The sequence below is a fragment of the Otolemur garnettii genome, unplaced genomic scaffold, assembly GCF_000181295.1.
Source record: "Otolemur garnettii isolate 467f Iridium unplaced genomic scaffold, OtoGar3 scaffold00019, whole genome shotgun sequence".
Taxonomy (NCBI): Eukaryota; Metazoa; Chordata; class Mammalia; order Primates; family Galagidae; genus Otolemur; species Otolemur garnettii.
The window spans coordinates 20,461,077-20,481,232 of NW_003852414.1; the positions used below are offsets into that span (position 1 = coordinate 20,461,077).

A 20,156-nucleotide genomic window follows, 5' to 3' on the forward strand; every position below is an offset into this window, starting at 1 on the left:
GAGGCTTAATATTATGGCTGTACAGGGTACGTTTTGTCCTTTCAAAAGAAAATCTGAAGACAAAATTTGAAAAGGGGCTCCCGGGGAGTAAAAGCTTTTCCTTTTCCATTGGCTTCTCTCGTGTATGTTGGGTTCCCCCCCGCCCCCTTTTAAAATCTTAGCCCACCCAATACTCTTTGCAGCTGCTGCTGCCCAGTGGGGTCACTCTGATTTTCCAGCCGGGGGACCTGCTATTTGAGAGCTCTTCCCGGCAGCGTTAATGCCAGCTCTGCTCTAGGGGCTGGCCAGCTGGTCTGGCTGCTGCAGGGAACAGAGGGTCAGCACACACTCCTCAAAAGACCAAAGTCATTTTTGGCACTAAGAGCCCATAACTAGAACCTTCAGTTGAAAGGACCATTTTCAAGCAATAAAGTGATTCTGGTACAAAAGTAAACCGACTCACCCCAGGTAAAGTTTTAATATTGTGCAGTGCATTCTGGGCCTCAAGTGCAGCTTTTCTTGTATAAAATGTTACGAAACAACAACCTACAGAGAGAAATGAAAAGGTTTTAGAAATTTCTGTGAATGCTTTGCTTAGATATAATGGAGACTGTGGCAAACAAACAATCTACTTAAAAGGATGCACAATTTAAAAGTAATAAAGCGTATGGGAACAGTAATAACATCTCAAGCATTTACCCAGCGCCTTTTCACCCTAAATCACATTCATTAGCTTTAACCATGTTGGAGTCAATTCATAAGGCCCTGCGTCGGCCATCTGGAACACAGCTATTCAGGAATGAGGGTGGGAGGTGGGGGTGAGATGGGTGAGGTGTTAAGGGGATTTGTGGGTAGCTACTACATCAAGTATTTAATCACAGTAACAACAGCACGAGCTTACAGCAAATTACAATTTTCTTAAAGGGTATCTTCTCTAGAACATCAGATTTTTGAAACACTTTCTCAGAAGTTGGACAGTTGGATTATAAGCTTCCTAAAAGCTGAGATAGTGAGGTTTTTATTTTTTTAAAAAATCTCTACCATAGTAAATAATGCAAAGTTCCATTTCTGTGATGCTCGATACTTACTTGCCAAAAATCAAAGACTATGTTTTAACCAGCTTAGAAAAGAACTTACAATATAAATTGGTACACACTCAAATAGATGTGAGCAGACTCTGGCCCCCCGCATTGAAAAGGGCTGTGGCACACCAACTGGCAACCACTTAACTACTCATTTCCAAGAATATAGGCCACTGGGGCCCTTCCAGGGCAGAACGGCACATCCCCTACCCTCTTTCTAACCAACCTCCTCCTCCAAAGAGCAGGTGTTGAAAGCTTAGACTTCCTGCGTGTGTCCTGAAGGATGTCTGACCCCTACCTCAACCTGACGATCAAGGTACTGGTTAACAGTTTTTTAATCCGCCTATGTACAGGTTCCCAGTACAACTAGGTTTGGGGAAAAAAAGGGCATAGACCCAAACTATCGAGATTGAAAGAAAAGAGATACCACTTTTGATCTGGGCTGCCTTTGGGAAGTCGAGCTGAGAACGTGGGACGAGGTGCTCAGTGAGACCCTATCTGTTTCACCTCAGCTTTGGTGAGACAGAGCCAGACAGGGCTGGAGAGCTCTGAGAGGCACCCCAACGGCAAGGACATGGACAGCACGCAGAAGATGCGCAGCACGCAGGCGTCCACAGCGGTCTGTTCAGGGGAAGCATGCAGGTGAGACAAAGAGCAGAGCCAGATGACACAGCTGCAGGCAGGGAGCCGGCACCGGGGGCCCCCAGAGCTTTGCAGTCAGACACCAGCATTCGGATTCCTCCAAATAAAGACTCATTCAAAGGAGCGGGAGGATAAAGTACAATCCCCTTCACACAGCCTTCCTGAAGGTATCTAAGATGCTTCCTCCCCATCTGGAAAGGAAATCTGGAATCTTGTTCTTACACTTCATTATTCAGAATCTGATAAGATTAAATGGAATCGGTACAGAACTTTCAGCTTTTGGACAAAGAGTAAGAGCACAGCTTCTTGGCACCTATGAAGCTCCTTGAATCTCAGCATCAGAAACCAAAAGGAACTGAAAATTACCAAGTGTCTCAAAGCACTCATAGATGGAGAGACTATTTTTATGTGAGCTTTTCACATTGGCTCTCGCGACTTCTTTGACTAGAGGTCACTGGGCCATGTTGCTTGATGGTAGATTTTTTTACTGGAGAGATCAACGAAATGAGTGATTTCAGCTTCACAGGTCTAATGTAAGCTCCGGAAAGCTATGGAAATTGCTTAATTTTGAAAAAGAAAGTCAAGTCCCAGCTTCCAGTAACCCACAGTCATCATTCTTAGAAGAGGAGAAATACCAACTGCGCTTTGCTAGGCTTCATAGAGAGAAATAAGACAAGCCTTCTCAGCACTTCTGACAGACAGACTCAGGACGTTCTCCTTTCCCTCTCCTGGGCTTACAGGGTTAGTTTCTAGATAAGGAACAACGGGGACATTCTGAATTTCAACCTTGTGTAACAAAGTTTTAATAAAAGAGGCAGAATCTGACACTTTCAAGCTGGTAAGTTTTTGGGGTGGTGGTGGTGATATGCTTAAAAAAGATTTAGCAACGGAGCAGTTTTCTCGGCTACAGAGAAAGAAATCAAAGAAGAGGAAGATCGGGAAACGAGAACAAAGGCCAGTATGGCCTTGCCGGAGTCAAGAGCGGCAAGTTTAGTTGGCCTAACAGAGACGTGGACGGACAGGGAAACTGAAAATGGAGAAGTGAACGCAGCGGTGAGATAGAGACAGCGAGGAGCAGAGATGATGTGAACCGAGAGAACCGCGTGCCGTGACACTGGGCCCAACACACAGTGGGCTCCGGAATAAAGGACATTTTCCTCCTTAGATGCCTGAACAAAATCCCTGCACTTCCTACTACCCAGTCTGCCAGGAAGGTGCAGTCCATTGGTATTTAAATGTGACCGTGCTGCCTTTGAAGGAGCAAACCACATTACTCTTGCCTCCTGGTTACATCTCAGTATCTGAGTCTGGCAGCTTACATATTGTGCCTTCATCTTGATAAGGTTCTTTGTGAACACAAGGTGGGTGGTTTTTGTTTTGCAGAAAAGGCAAGTTCACAGTTTGCATCTGAGCAAGGTGAATGGCAGGTGAAGAGTGGGGAGGACTGAAGAGTATAATGCCCAGAAGGGGACAGGGGAAGACACCCAAGTTTCAAACTCTTCCCAATTTCAGCCAGGGTCCACACTGCCTGTGCCGTCAGTACAGTGAAAACAGGGGTCACCGCTACACACTGTTCTTTACTGTTTCACCGCACACCCACTAGAATAAAGACTCTTCGAGATCATGCCAGCAGCTCTAGCTTTAGTGATAGGCAGACTCCTTGCAGATAACACCCCAACTCAACAGCTCAGCCCCAGAGCCTCTGTGGTTGGCAGGGGAGCTTAAAGCCTTTGTGTGAACTGGAAAATGGTGTCCCATCTCCGGGCTGGCACTACTCCCCGCCACAGCCCAGGGCTTGGTGAGCAGAGATCAGGCTGGACCTCTGCCCCTACTCAGGCCTCAGCTGGGCAACCCGTGATGTAATATGCACAACGCGAGGGTCCTGGGCTAGACAAGAAGATGGGGAATATTACCCGAAGATTCTTCTTTTGGTTTCATGCTTCTGGGTGCTGAATGACTTGGGGAAAGTACCTTACTTTTGTTGTACCTTACCTTAGTAAAAAACAAGTCTGCCTGAAATCCTCCCCGAAACTACATGGAGATATAGTCAGAGGGCTTCACTTGGGACAAACAAAAAAGGGTCAAAATTACTCTTTATCTTTATTGGGCTCAAAAAGTCTTATGCTTCATTTGGCATTCCTAATGATTCACTTAGCAAATACAGCCTTTAGTTATCTTAACATGTTTAGGACAAACACAGACTCCAAATTTAAAGTCGCCTTAGACGCATGTGAGTCCTAATGGGATCTAGGTTCCTATGTTTCCAGAAACTGGAATAAGCCTGAAAGATTGCTGTTCCTCTGGGTGCTCTCCAAGCTACCAACCAACCATAGTCTTTTCTTTAAAAAAAAAATAAAAAACCCAAAAAAACTCCCAAACCCCCCAAACTGTCCATCACTTATTACGCTCACTTGAAGTCTTAGATTCCCTGACCTGCAGAGAGCATTTCCACAAAGGAAGAGAAAAATATCACTATTTGCCCTGGAATGGTAATTATTATGGCAAAAGGTCAGGGAGCTACCGCGGATCCCAGAAAGCCCACGAAGGCCCAACAAGGATGAAATTTTTTTTCTTGCCAGCCTAACTGAACGTACAGCTGTTAAGGGAACCACCTGTCTCTTCCCTTTCCCCACGCCAGCTGTAACTCAGGTCTGAGATGCACTGGATTCATTTCCAGGTCAGCTGCAACACCAGATGGCTCGCAATCTGACTCAGGGACAGGCCGCCCCCCCTGCAGGCTCTGTTTCAAACATCAGCGGAAGGTGGGTGACTAAATATCTACAACACCCACAGATGCTCTTCCACGGTTAGTGGCCACAACATACATCCAAAGGGGAAGTCCCTTGGGCCTCGGTTGTCATTCCTGGAAGCCCCTCTCCAGGCCGCCCATGGAGAGGAGAGAAAGGCCCTGCCCTGTGTCCAAGAGGAGAAGTGACGGTCAAGGGACCCAGATGAACAGACGAGGATGCAGTGTGATGAGTCAGGAGCTTCAACACGTCTCAACCCTCTTATTTCTGCTTAAGGCTGGTAATTTTTGCTGCTTCGTGTTTTTCTAGGAGGCCCATTCGACACCGTCTAATGAGCACTTGGACTGTACGAGGCAGGCTGGGGTTTATCTACTCATTCAGGAGTTAGGACAGGTAAATACCATGCTTCACACACACCCAGGCCACTTTATGCTGCCTTTCCTTTCAACCCATTGGATAATTGTAATAATAAAACCTTCCAGGGGTGTCCAACCTGCTGGGGCCCACAGGCAGCATGAGGATTATAGGAGGACTTTTTTGCTTATCTGTGGTGGCAGGTATTACACAAGTTATGCTTGGACCTTTTGTTTAGCTCATCAGCTTTCATTTGTGTTTGTGTGTTTTTTTTTTTTTTTTTTTGAGACAGAGCCTCAAGCTGTCCCCCTGGGTAGAGTGCCGTGGCATTACAGCTCACAGCAACCTCCAACTACTGGGCTCAAGCGAGTCTCCTGTCTCTGCCTCCCAAGTAGCTGGGACCACAGGCGCCCGCCACAACGCCCGGCTATTTTTTGGTTGCAGCCGTCATTGTTGTTTGGCGGGTCCGGGCTGGGGATTCAAACCTGCCACCTTAGATGTGCGTGGCTGGCGCCTTAGCTGGTTGAGCTATAGACGCCGAGCCTGTGTTTGTGTTTTTAATGTTTGGCGTTAGACAGCTCTTTTCATCCTCCCAATGTGGCAGAGAGAAGCCAAAAGGTTGGACACCCCTGCATGGACCTTAGAGCAAAAGAAAAAAATCCTTCGTGTGTTAGTTTATCCAACTCCCCTCCCCTTTACTCCTCACCCAAGACTTCTTAAACACACGAGGAAAATAGGTGCAGGGGTAAAACTTGAGATGTGATTTCAGAACCAAGCATCACAGTCTTAGGTCCACACAGTACCTAAGATTTCCTCGACTGACACCAAAAGACCACGATGTCTCACCGGCCATTAACACCTCACTGGGAACTAATTCTGCTGTTTAAACTGTGAACATCCAGCAGAGCCCATAGGAAGGGAACAGAAAACAGACCAAGTACCGGAGACCCACCCTGGGCTCTAGGGAGCCACCTGCAAGGCGCCACAGTGAGCAGCTCCAGGCGGTCAGCAGCAGCCAGGCCGTGCTGGGCACCCAGGGAGGGAGGGAGGTCCAGAAAAGCTACCTGTGCCAACTTCCTACCCACTGACCCTTCTCTCTACCTCCTAACAGGGCTGTCTGGGGGCCCCGGAGACTTCTGAAGCCCAGATTTCTAGGAACTGGTAAGTTTAGCAATACAGTTGCAGATGCTTAGCTTGTAAAGCAATCTGTAATGAGAACTCTAATTGTGGGCTATGATTACACCACCAGGCATCAGAAGTTGAGAGTGGCAACTCCGGGAGAGGCTGAGTGCTGCGTGCCCTGAGCAGGGTCACCCATGTCTGACTCTGTCCTCTCACTAACAGGTTCTGCTGTCGTAAGCAGCTCCCGCAGGTATTCTGCCAGCTTCTTTGCTAGGTAATCTGAGACACTGTTATGAAGGTTGTGCTGTTTTCAAAGACAAAGCCCCCGAAAAGACAGGCCAGTGGCAGTCCCCCCCCCCAATCACCCCTCCCCACAGACAGAGTAGTGTATTTAAAATCATGAAGAAAACACTCTACTTCACTGAAAGACTTTAATTTTAAATGATCAAGTAGATTTATCCTCAAAGAAACCATCTGGTTTATCACCAATCTTTTCAAACCACAGCTGTTTCTCTTGAAAATCTTTACTTGGAAACTCTTGGTAATAATACTCAGGAAAAAAAAAATGTACTGCTTATGTAAAGATAACCAGTTTACAGCACGGCTGGCCCTGAGTCTAACAGCAACTTATTTACATTCTTCCTCGTGGAGGGTGGTAGAGACACAGCCCTAGAGAATGATGGAAGATCAGATTTTAAAATTAATTCTGCCCTTAAGGAAACGGGTATCGTCCTCGTTAAAGACCCTTCCCCCAAGGCTTCTAACCCTTATCACATTGGGTAGGTATGGAACTAAGGATTGATGCTCTGGAGACACCATTCAGAAGTGCAGTTTTCTTTAACACTGCTGGCTCTAAAACAGGGTCAAGGCAGCTTTTTTTTTTTTTTTTTAAATATTTGTGTCTTTTAAAAATTTTCTGAAATTTTAAATTGCTTGTTACATGGTATTTGGACACATCTAAAGGGCACATGTGGTATTCTGACACATGTGTGTCATGTGTGACCTCATCCGAGGCAGGAACTGTCGGTGACTTCAACGGTTTTCAATTATTGAAAACAGTCACTGGTCAGGGGCAGGGTGGGACTTCCAGAGCCCGTGCCAACAACTGACGCTTTGTCAACGGCAGAGACTGGCCCCCTGGAGCCTGGTGTTGGTTACTCATTCTTCACGACTGCCCTGTCCCTGTCAGCCTGGACGGACAAGAGTCCTCCCGCCTCAGGCACTCTCCCACATGGCAGAAAGAGCCTTTTTGGAATGTCTAGTTCTAACTGCTAATCCTTTTCCTGATGCTGCTCTTTGATAATTTTTTGCAGAAAAATATGAAGCATTTTCATATATTTTTATTTTTTTTGGCTGGGGCTGGGTTTGAACCTGCCACCTCCGGCATATGGGGCCGGTGCCCTACTCCTTTGAGCCACAGGCGCTGCCCTAAAGCATTTTCTGAAACACAAAACTGTAGAACTCAAGGAATGAGAAGGTACAAAATGATTTCCTACAATTCTGTGGCTAAGCTGGTAAAATACACAGTGTTTCCGTTTCGGAGCTTATGGTGGTTAAATAAAAAGTCCTTCGGTTTGGAAGCTTGTAGCAGTAAAAGAAAAAGCATTTTAGATTTGGAGCTTACAGTGTTGTGCATAAAAACACCTGTCTGTCCTAGTTGAACTCTGTCCCAGGGTAAAGACAGAGGCTGTCCATATTTTTAAGGCAAGATTTTAAGCATGAGAAATCTGTTTTGTTTTCTACATCTGACCAAATAAACACCTGAAAATAGCCACAAACTGATCATCTCATGAGCCCTGTACTTTTTTTTTTTTAAAAACAAAGCAATGGTCCTGGTAGACAAATTCGATTCAATATATATTCGAATTCAGGACGTCAACAAAGTCATCATGTTATGAATTGAAAATTCCTTTACAGGCTGCCTTTGAATTCTAAGGGCTGACAGATCAAGGGACTGAGGCCCTGGAAGGCTAAATTAGTGAAGCCGCCATGGTTTTTTCCTCTCCGTGAATGAAGCTCCCTTGTGTGCGCGCACATTTGCAAGCAGGGCAGGTGCCTGCCTCACACAAGTGGAATTGCAATCGGGCTCTTGGCTCCTTGTCAAGTCAGTAGCGCACAAGCCGGCTGAAGTCAAAGGAGGACAGACTCTTTCTACTTGATTCCCCTTGTCATCTATTTTCTCCCTCAATCTTAGCCACTACGGAGAGAATTTAATACTTTTTTTTCAGAATCGAAAGGTTGTTGATCTAAGTGGTCCGTTTTGTGCTCCAGTGTCTCTCCCACACACTGTGGTTTCCACTATCCATCACTGGCTGCCAAGACCTTCTACTTTCAGTTTCTGCAGAGCAGTTAAAGGCTCGACCGCACCCCACCCCCCAAGCCCCCTGAATTAAATTTCTACAGAAAACTTAGCCCTGACCTTAAAGAAAGAAAAAGGTCGTTTTTCAGTGGGATGGAAGGTAACGGCACTCTCATTGTCTTGAGGCAAAAGACAATGATAAAACACAGTTCTTAGAAAGTCCAGAGATGAGATTTGGCACCTTGGAGAGCCACAGGCGTATTCCTTTCTTCAGCCCAAAGCCCACCCACTGCAAGGGACCACCGTGACGCTACCATTTTGTGGCTCCCATGGGGCTGGGCCCTCGGCCTGGCCTGCTTTGTTCTCAACACAGGGCTTGCTTTCCAGAGGTGTGAGATAGGACGGAACCAGTGACGCTCCAGACCCCACGAGCTACATCGGAAATCCAGCCCCCTTGCCACTGCAGACTTTTGCCTATTCCTGCCCCTCATTTCTCTGCTATGGTTCCTCTGCACCTGAATTCTGAAAGTACAGCTGCAGTGACCTGAACTGAGAGGAGGGGAATGAGAGGCACAAAAGAGGTGGCAACCAAAGCAAAAACGAGCTCCCTCAAGGACGAATCTGCAAGAAGATAAGAGGGCCGTGTTTTCTATCCTCCGCCTCAAACTTTGATCGCTTTAGATTCAAAACTGAGAAAATCAGGGGGAGTGAAGATGGCGTTGCTCTCTCGTGGCTGCTATGCCCTCTCTGTAGAATCACGGAATTTTACAATTTAACTAACTCTACCCGCCTAGCCCTCCACTGCCTCTCCTTGCACAGATGAGAAGACAGCTGTCCCCAGGCGGTGAGCGTCCCCCAGGCACCCAGGCAACAAACAGCAAAGGCAAAACCGTCCCACAATTACTGGTTCATGAGCACCCTTCAAAGTCAGTGCTTACGGCAAGAAGAATATCCTGCGCCCGTCTCCGGTGTGTGCCACCTTACTCTGGAAGATCCCCAGAACTGCTTCAGATCCCTTTCATGTCACCTAAAATGTCTTCTTATAACCTAAAACTCTCTTGCTTGAAATGTCTCCAACAGTCACTGAAGACAAATACTTTCTTTTCTCCATTGACAAGGGGGACTTCCATAGCTTACAACTGCAGCTACCCAACCCAAATGCCTCATCTTGCAGACATCAACTTTTAATGAAACCATATCCAATTACCTCAGTTTTACAGAGTTTGGTGTAATTGGCACCCTGATGTACAAAGTAATGCCATCTGGCCACAACCTGGGACGCAGAGGAGTGACGCTGACCTTCTGCTTTCAGTACTTGAATTATGTGGACGCCACTGCTCGGGTGGCCAAAGGCCAGCCCAAGGAATTCCCCTGGGATCTGCACTTCTCTGGGCTGCCCAGGGCAGTCACCCAATGCCTTCCCAACAACCCTGACTCAGAGAGCAAATCTGAGCCAACCTTTCAGCCAGGGAGGGAACAATGATCTCATCCGCTCAGTGGCAACCCCACACCTTTCTTCCCACTCTCCACCTGACACACCAGGACATATTCCTACTGCCTGGTCACAAGCTGCAGGCACTGCCAGGCTCCTGCTGCCCCGGGGGACTTCCCCTGAAGGAACCATCTCCTGTTATTTCCATGCCCCTGGGAAGACAGGAAACCTCTCTAAATTTTCTGCTAGGAAAATGAAGATTCCTTTTTTTTTTTTTTGACCTAGATTAAATCTACTGCATTTTCAAGCCTTCTGGGAAAGCGACTGAGGACTAACACGCACAGCTTGTGTGTGCTGTGACGCTCCTTCACACAGGATTAGTGAATTCCCACTACAGCACAACACAGAGGAAAAAGACACCAAGGACAGAATCGCCAGAATCTGCTTTTCTCCTTCCCTGGTTCTCTGAAATAAGCCACTTACATTAAACTCTTTCAATTGTCTAATCGCTAGAAAAGTATTTGAAGAATTTCAGTGTCATTCTCCCCCGCCCGCCATGGGACAATCACTGTATTAGGCTGTTTGCTGGACGCTCCCCTCTGCCCTAAGCATAAGAAGTACGTTTATGGGGCACGTACACATTTGCCAAGGCCCCCTGGGGATGGCATGAAGAAAGCAAGAAGGTCCTAAATTTATGACAGGAAAGGCCACTGGACCCTCAGAATCAAAGATGACCAGCTAACAGTGGACTAGATGACATTCTGTATTTTTCACACACTAATTCTAGAGTATTAAGGAAGAATATGTTTTTCTCTAAAGGTAAGAAAAAAAATTAATAACTTTAGGTTCAACGAAACTAGACACAAAGGCCCTACTGGTGAGCTCCCCGGCCTGCCCACCTCCAGGAGTCCTGGCCCGGTGGAGACCAGGCCGCCCAGCAGGTAGCCAGCCTCCCGCTGAGTGAACCTAGATCTCTTCACATACCTCAAGGAAGGCATCACACAGGGTTAAAGCGCTAGTCTGAGATAGTTCTGTCTTGAATCCAATTAAAAAGGATTTAGTTTCTAAAGTACTGAGGGACCTCATTAAAAGGAAGTTTCTAATATAAGGTTATTTCATAGTGTAGATTCTCTTGAGGATAGAATGGCATTATAATTAGGAGTCTAGTGGCAATGAGAGTAGGTTAAAATCCTATCTATTTCTCTACGATTCTCAGTTCAACACTCTGGGCTATTAAAGGCTTCCAGGACAGGCCACTCTCTTAAGTCTCCACTTCATTGTCCTGCTTCAACGCTGTGTTGGTCTGTATTCCCGGCCTGAGGATACAGGCCCCTTTGTTAGGCTGAATGAAACCCAGCTCAGCTCTGTACTACAGCCCCTAACACTGACATTATAACTTTTTATTGATCTGTTCTAGGTGCCTCGGAGCTTTCAACGGGGGCATTTGTAACCCAGAGAAGAACAAAGGTATTTTTTCTGGAGTTGGAATGAGGATGTCGTTATCTATACTTCCTCACCGTGCTCTTCAGTGTGAAACAGAAAGGCAAACTCTTTGGCTATAGAAACCGAATGTTGGGCTAAAGGAAAGGTTTGTACTGATTTTAGAATTTTTCCTGTGCTGCAAGGCCCCGGGGAGCTGATATTATGACGGTTACAACTGCCTCCACCCAACCCCAGTGACGGCTAAACCACATTTCATACGCATTCGGAGCACATCCCCGCAACAGTGGACATCGTGTGAGACATTCACTTCTGGAGCCAAGTGTAAGTTGCTCCCTGAGTTCTCACGGCAAACACCACGACAGTGTCCAAAGCAAAGCTTGGATATTTCTCTCCTGCTTCATTCATAATCTGTGCAGTGAGTCGAGTACAGTCACCCTGATTAGCATCTCAGGCTGGTGACTTAGCTTCCCTAAGCCTCTGGATCTTACTTATAATGTGCAGTGAGTAAGAGCTGCTGTATCATTGGTTAACATATCAAAGAAGATAACTTAGGAAAATGTGTAACACGGATCCCGACATATAAATACAACTGCTTAATAAATGTTAGAGATTACTGTCCACTTTAAATTTATTATGTTTTGCTATAAAACCCTGAGCCCCCAAAGATCCCTCTGCAGGTTCCCTCTGAGGCAGGTGAGGCTCAGCCAACATGACTCCCCTCCTGTTACAAACCATACAATGCACCAAGGCGGCAGTGACGTGTCTGCCCCACACTGAGCTGCTCCGGGGGTCTCTGGGTGGAAGGGAGGCCAAAGGGGCCTCTCTTCTAAGTGATGACCACGAGCCCTTAATAGGGTTTAGAATTGATTTTGTTGTCTTGCTTTCTGAAGTAATTACTTGGAACTAGGCGAGTTCACCCAATCGCACGGCCTTTGAACACTCTGAACATCCATTTACATGGCCCCTACACCGTCAATCCATTTTAATGGAATCATTTTCATGACTTCCCTATTCAGGGTATGACAAAATGTCCCCTAACTGTTCACTCTACAGCTTGCCCCCATGGGGCAGAATTTCCCTAAAACAGTTTGTTATTTGAAATAAAACCTACGGCTGCCTAAGGAGTACACCCAGGTTTCATCACGATAATAGGAGTTTAACCACAGAATTGTCACTTCCCTTTATTTCAGCAATAAGAGAGGAAGAGAAGAAGTGGTGACCCTGGGCTTCTCAAGAAGATGTGGTGTCCTAAATGCATGGGGTCAGGAGAGGGAAAGGAGGAAGCGTCAGGTGGCAGACCAGGGCCCAGACCACCCGAGCACTGGGCACCCCCCATGGACACAGGGACTCCCAGGAGCTGGATTCCATTTTGAGAGGTCCCACTGCACACTGAGGGGACACAGGAAAAGATTGCTCAGTGCCTGACAAGTAGGTGGCTGTCTTCCCATGCCACCTAAATGATGCCACCGCAGCTGAGGGCAGCTGCCACCTCTGAGGGCTTCCTTGGTCTCCCAACAGGACATGTGTGGCCCTAGGCATGGACGCCCCTCTAAAGCCTACAGGCTGACTCTCCTCAGCACACTGGCCTGTCTGCCTGCCCCACAGCAATCCGTCTCTTTTAGACGTCATGTTCAAGGCCCTTTCTGACTCGGCCTCCCAGCGGGAACGCTCTCTAATCCATTTCCCTAGAAACAACTCTGGGTCAGTTCTCCAATTTGCAACCTAAGACGGGTGTGGTTTGATGGGAGGGGAAGACAGACCCTGTTCAATCCAGGTAGTGATACGTACACAGTTCCAAGCCGGAATCTGGCACACGGAAAGCCCCAAATAAAGGTTCTCTTCTTTCCTTCTACTACACAAGGTGGCTGTAAAGTTCATGTGCAAAGTGATTCTGGAGTATTAAATATTAACTTAACTGCACACGAACTTTACAGCCACCTTGTGTAATTTCAGGGGCACCATGAAGGCCTCCTCTCTACCTAGCGTGACCAAGTAATTATAATTTACCGTGCCCCGTGGGGACACCTTTGAAAGTGGAGGGAATAACGTGAATGGTGATTCTGGGGGGAGGGATGGAGAGTGGGGGCTGCGGGCAGACCCTGGAGCGCTCTCTTCTCCCCCAGGCTCCCTCTCCTCTTTCGAGCTTCCTTCATTTTAGTTTGAAGCTCAAATTCATACTGAAATAAAAATTCCTCAGAAACAACACTGTAGCCTACATCCTAATGATATATACCAGAAAACAAATGTCTGGTGGCTTTGACAAGTCATAGGAAATCGTGAGAACGCGGGTGCTGGGGCATGGATGGAGTGTTCTCAAAGAGGAAAAATGATGGAAAAAATGAACTGGCTGGGCTAAAGGTGACAAACTTTAGTCACAAGGGCTGCTCTGGATTTGACCACGATCGGTTTTAAATGTTGGATTAAAGAAAGAAAAGGGATCGTAGCAACCGTCTGGCTTAAGTTACTGCCAGTTGAAGAGAGAAAGGCATAGAGGGGACGTCTTCATGGTCACCTCTCTGTCCCTGACAACGCCCAGCTGAATCCAGCGACCGCCCTTGCCAGAGACCGCCACCTCTTCCTTGTTCGCAATCTCTAACCAGACCCACACGGAGCACACATTTCCATCTTTAAGGAACTTCGGTAACTACAACTGATCATGGCGAGAGTGAAACTTAAGGCAGGGCCCGAGCACTTGGTGTGCCTGGAAAACTAACTGTAGAGTTAAGTGCTCTCTTGTTAGCAGCCGGCAAGTAGATTCATCATCTTGGCCATAGACTCTCCCCCTAGGAAACCTCGGAGGGAGGAGGGAAGCACTTCCTTGATTTGGGGGTTAGACTCCAGGTTCCGCTGCGGGAGGGCCGGCCTCATCCATCTCCCCCCCCACCCCTCCACCCCCCCGCAGCACACGATCTAGAAACTTCCATTTTTCTCAATCACTGCCAGTGACTTACTCTTCCATCAAACCTTGAGGAAAAAGAAAAGAAACATCCTGCAGGCTCCTCTGTCTCCTCTACACAACTGATGAAGATGGATTTCTAAGTCTTTTCGCCCTTTGGACTTCAGGGCCCCTGCTTGTTTGGGTTTCAAACTCACACAATTACGGAGAAGAGGGTGGGAACAAAGGCCTGTGTAAAACACTCTGCCAGGAGCTGCAATGCTCCAGGCAACGGAGATAATTTACAGTAAAGCCTCTGTTGTACTCTGCTGCTTCCTAATTGTGCAGATAACAAATGATAATAATACTCTGCCACACTGAGGTGCTCACCGTTAGTTCTAAATTATATTCTGCAGCAAGAAGATCAATAGCTCCGCAATCCAAAAGAGTGGATAACCAAAATACCTTTCAACAGGTCCTGGAACGCTTTGATTTCAGTGCAAGGAAGACTTAGCTTCCTGAATATTATAGTCTTAGTATTCAAGTTGGTTTGAACTCTCTGAGAACATTTCAGGTTGCTGAAGGGGACATGGCCCATGTGACGGCCCTGTAGCTCAGAGGAGGCAGCCTAGGATCCAAATTTGCTCAGAAAAGCTTGCCCTATAGAATCACCACACAGAATGAGAATTGCGTCATTCTCCTGGCAGGTCTGGAAGACAGAAGGGACAGACAAGCTTTCCATCCTTCCTCTTTGGTATATGATAAATAATTTGTGGTTACTAATAATCAAACCACAATTTGTCCAATATGTTTGTTTTAATTTTCCCATGATGGTAGGTTTCCAAAGGATTTAACATATGACAGGGCGAGGAACAAAACACCTTAGATTTCATTCCTACTCAATCTTATATATAGACCTACGTGTTAAAGAGCTGTCAGATGAGGATACGTTTCAACTACTTAATATAAGCTATAAAATCACCGTGTGTCAAAAGGACTAGGAAACTTGGTCAACTCAGCGAAACAACCAGATAACCCAAGAACAATTCAGGTTGAGACAAATGTTCTAGTGTTACATGGCTAGAGCCATAATCTTGTCTATACAATGTGGCCAAATTCAAAGACTGGGTAGTTATGTCAAGGTGCCAGGAGTTTGGTTTCACCTGCCGAGCCAGCAGCCATTCCTTCCAACACAGAGTCTTGGGCAGAAGACAGCACAGATGAGCCCCACACCCACCTATATTCTAATCACCCGGACAGCAATGTTGCCCAAATGTTCCCAAACAGGACTGTCGCCTAAGATGTGTGTAAACACGCTGATACTTGGAACCAAGGAAGACTTGTGAGCTTATGGTCTTCAGGAGAAAGGCCTGGTAATCTGTACGACAGTGTCCCCAGAATTCTTACCCCTTAGGAAGGCTAAGAAACAACACGATGGACACTTGTGCCACAGACGACCAGCTGTCCATCAAGCCTATGTCCTCCTGTACAGCGCTGGGTTAGTGGGAGAGCATGCAGTGAACTTCTCTGTCCTCCCCCCACGCCATAGGACTATGTACATGCCAAGGGGACACATGTGGAGGTGGCATTTGCTGCCTCAGAGCCAGGGGGGTTTTAACAGAGTAGCCCTGAGTCCTCCAAGATGCAGGCGGTGGGCCGGCAAAGCCCCCCAAGGTGGCAGGAAGGCTGGATCCCTGCGTCATCTCGAGGATAGAAAGAAGCTAGCTGCCCACCAACTACAGAAACTTTCTTGACATGAGCAAGAATCTTTCATGTTTCACAAGCCCTAATGTACGTAGCGGCTTACTTGTTACCGTTTAGACGCCCTAATTATACAACACCTAATGGTTAAAAAACATACACAATAAAAACGTGTCTGAAACCACGGCAACTCTGTGCGTGCCGGTGCTGCCGGCCTGCACACACGCCAGCGTATTTCCAGGGGACTTCCCCAAACGACTATATAAAAACTTACCAGGAGGATCCAAGTGAGTTCAGTCTAGAATTTGCTTTCAGAAAAATCAAAAGTTGGTGAATTGCTATGGAGAAGTCACGAAAAGAGAGTGATGGATTCAAACGTGAACTTACAATTTCCTGACAATAAACCACTTGGTAACACTGACCAGGTTTGCTTCCTGGTAGGAATATCTAACAGTTCACGCACACTGATAAGCAGCTCTTCAATTTCGTGTACTCACAGGGAAAAGCACTTGTACGGTGAGAGTTAGCTCACCGACGAACACAAACGTCAAACTTCTATTTTCTTTCTCAATCTTTCTCCCTTGCTTTTGTTAGCAGTTCAGGCTTTATCATCACTTTTTCCCTTTGCTACTGCTCTAACCTCTCAGCAAACTCAAGCGACTCTGGGGTGCAGACGGGCAGGCCGGCCAGTGCAGAGGGTACAGAAGTCTGGCCGAGACGTGTCTCGAGGCATCTGGGCCCACCTGGTACGAGTAAGACGTGGATGCTCTACCATTTTCCGTGGGCACGTTGTGAGTCAGCAAGCAGAGCTTTCCAGTCCCCTCGGCACACAGGTGAGGCAGTAGTTGTTTTAAATTCCCCCCAAAATATTCATGAGAATAAGTTCATATGCACATTCAAAAAAGTAGAAGAAACATCAAAAGGTATGTTATAAAAATCAAGAGAAATGGTCTCAAATAAGTTTAATAAATTCACTTCCCTTCTTGATCCCCCTTGGTTGAGATTTCATGCAAATTTCAACAGTGTAAAGGATAGCAAGTATCTTTGCTAGAAGCAGCTGTAGGAACTGGGAAAAATGAACTTGGAAGGCAGGCAAAGGTGAGGCTGAATTTATAAAGACACAATATAGATGGGAATGTGACCCTCAAGTGTGTAGGCAGAATGAAAATCCTTGAAAGCCCTTTGTGAAACTTCTCCAGTGGCACGAAGAGTTAATATACCCCCCCTAATCTCTCCTCTTGCCACCAAGGTGATTTCTGGAAAGTCTGGGTGAATTTTAACATCATTCCTTCTCAACCACAACTAGAAACCCGGGAGGCCTGTCAAAATCTGTCCCGGAAAGATTCGCCCTAAAACATATCCTCTGGAGCACAGTCCCACGACCCAGTTTTGTGACATCCAGGCTGGGGCCTATCTGGGTGCTGGCTGCTCTGGAAAATTCCCAGGTGAGGAATTCAGGCCACCCAATTAGGACACTTCTAGGTTATGTGACGCTCAATGTGGCTTTATCTCATTAGTCTTCCTCACGTCCCTTGCTCTACACTGAGCCCTCCCTCGGCACTGCTGCTTTGGAGAAGCTATGAACAGATTTTGCGGAGGGTTAAAAAAAAAAAAAAAAAAAGAAATCCTAAATTTCCAGCCATCAAGGCTCACTTCTTGCCTGTCAGCAGCTTTTAAAATATTGATGGCTTTTCCCTTATAACAGACACGCCAAGTGGCTTCTGCAGGGCCTGCTCTCAACTGTGACTAGAAATTGGCGCACTCCTGGGAGGGGCGCCTCCACCCTCTCCCCTCCTTGCCAGACCCTTCCAGTCCGAGCCCTAGATGGACGGCACAGGATGGGGGGGCCTCCTCTGCTCACAAGCATCAACTCCTGACACTTCCAGTCGGGTGGCCGTGGTGACACGGCCCACACTTAATAAACGTCAGAAGCAGCATGTGGCTGGGGGGCTCAAATTCCGTCTGGAAGTCAACAGCAGTATGTGCCGGGGGGACAGAACAAGGCGCCGAGAGGTGACCAGCAAGAGAGCCGAGGGAGGACGAAGGCAACCGAGACAGGTGGCAGCAGCATCCTGCACTGTCCTCTCACCCCCACGGCTCCTAACAAGCCTCCAGCTGAAGAGGTGGAGCCAGAGGTCATCTTCTCGCGTTCTAATGAGACGACTTCATTCTCCATAACCCCTCCTTGGTGAGAAACAGTCTTACTCCTGTCCATCATCTTGCTCTTGGCCTCTACAGTCCCCTGCTCCCTGGTTACTGACAGGTCAACTATTCTTGGACTGCAGGATGAGACCTGGCCAATAATACAACTCAGTATATTTTTATATATATTAGCTGGAAAAAAAAATCACCTTTTACTGCCAGTTCAAAGACAGGCCATGTAATCTAATGGGCAGACTTTTATGTAAAAGATTTTGAGTCTTGGATGTTCTTCAAAATATCCTTAGCGTCTATGGACTGCCACTAACATCTTTGTGAACAGAAATGATTATCTCAAAAGACTGTACAGCTTATGAAAAAAACTGGACACTTTTCTTCAGATGAGCTTTCTGGAGAACGCAGGCCTGAACCAAGCCATGTCCTTTCCTCTCTCCTACGACAGCTGGCTGTGAAAATAGGATGTTAAAGGTATGGATACTGGTCTAGGATTTTTTTTCTCCTTTTTAAAGAGTTAAGGTCTTGCCTTGTCACCCACACTAAAGTGCAGTGTTCTGATCATAGCTCACTGTAACCTCAAACTCCTGGGCTCAAGTGATCCCTCCACCTTGGCCTCCTGTGTAGTTAGGTGTTTAGGTGCGCACCGCCAGGCCTGGCTAATTTTTCTATTTTTTGTGGAGATAGGCTCTTGTGAAGCTGTCCAGGCTGGTCTCTCACTCTTAGGTTCAATTATTCCTCCCATCCCAGCCTCCCAAAGTACCACAGGCATAAGCCATTGAGCCCAGTCTAGATTTTTTTAAAAGCCACTTCTGTAACTGTGGCTATCATCTGATTGCTTTCAGAGCAAAAGGAAACTCTAAGCGTGGGCATCTTTATTTCTAAGGGGCCTACCTCTGTTTAGATGAATGCATGAGATCTATTCTAATCTGGTTTACCTAAAAACAAAAGATCAAAGGTAGAAGACGACTCTCTCAGAGTGGCCTAAGTGTTCTGTTTCCCAGGCCTTGCCCTAAGCCTCCAGGCTGCTAGGAGGAATGACCATCATAACCCAGGCTTTCCCCCAAAGGAGATAACAAAATAGAACTATCCAATCCCAGAAAGGGCTTGCTGAATGCTGTTTTTATCAGTGGCTGCATTCTGGCTCCCATGTTAACTACAGCAGAATAATTATTTTTGAGATTGTACACTGCCACGCGGAACAGAATAAGCTGGAACACCAGGAGATAATGGACTGATTACACAGCCATCTTTTAAACATTTCATCAGTCTTAGAACAGCAGATAAAACAACTATTTCATGTGTACCAGCAGGTTCCAGATTAACCCTGCAGAGTTAAAAACTGTGGAACCACATATCAGCTGATTCCAATTTAAAGCAATAAATCACTGGGGAATGTTGACATAGTTATATGGGGTCTGGTTACCAGGTGACAGTGACTGTAAGTTTTCATACAACTTCTGCATCGAAAAAAAAAATACGGTATTGTACAACTGCCTTGAAGCTGCCACAAAAATACATTTTTAAGAGAGTAATAAAATATAAAGAAATATCCTTAATAAAATTGTCAGCATCAAGAAGATACAGAGTCCTCATAAAGAAATGAATTAGAGTCAGCAGTAAATACATAGCAGGACGCTAAGCTTGAGGAAATGGAACAGGTTTTGCCTTTGTGCACCTAAACATCAGATCCCCACCTGGGAATAAAGATCTAAGGGTTGCTCCCGCCTCTCCTGCCACTGATCGAGCAAGTCAGAGGCGAGGCTATTCAGGGCCACAGCAAGGCAGCCCAAAGGACGGGCTCAGTTACCTCCACTGTGCATTGTTTAAGAGAAAGTGGCTCACTGAGATGGCCCATGGAGGCTGCTGCATCACTGGAGGTGTTAGGCAACCCGGACGCTAAACTGTATTCTGGGAGCACAGAAAACGGTTTGTGTTTTCCTTGCCCCCTCTGACATTTACTAAGGGGCCATTTGCTACCTTAGGATCTGGGTATTTTATGGGAACTGAAACTGGAACTGAAACTGCATGCTACTTAAGCCACAAAACCTTTCCCACCCATGCGAATGGGCAGGAGCGGAGGAGGCGTGCGGCCCAGTGGAAGGGTTCTGGGTTCCACAGTCCCCCAGTATGACAGGAGGGTGAGTGCTGAGTCAGAGCGGGTGGCTCTGAGGCGTGCGGCCCAATGGAAGGGTTCTGGGTTCCACAGTTCCCCAGTATGACAAGAGGGTGAGTGCTGAGTCAGAGCGGGTGGCTCTGAGGCGTGCGGCCCAGTGGAAGGGTTCTGGGTTCCACAGTCCCCCAGTATGACAAGAGGGCGAGTGCT

General features: G+C 46.8%; 1 protein-coding gene across 6 annotated transcripts in view; it reads right to left on the reverse strand.

Moving 5' to 3' along the window:
• CELF2 (CUGBP Elav-like family member 2) overlaps positions 1 to 20,156 on the reverse strand; it is a 315,417-nt gene that overhangs the window by 106,629 nt on the left and 188,632 nt on the right. For 4 of the 6 annotated variants that reach the window (XM_023511382.1, XM_023511378.1, XM_023511383.1 and 1 more), the window contains one exon: positions 443 to 525. The exons of the other annotated variants lie outside the window; for them this stretch is intronic. Coding sequence is in view for 2 of the 4 variants with exons in the window: in XM_023511378.1 (XP_023367146.1) it covers positions 443 to 525 (83 nt within the window). In the remaining 2 variants the exon portion in view is untranslated. The remainder of the gene's footprint in view (positions 1 to 442; positions 526 to 20,156) is intronic. 6 annotated transcript variants of the gene reach the window in all.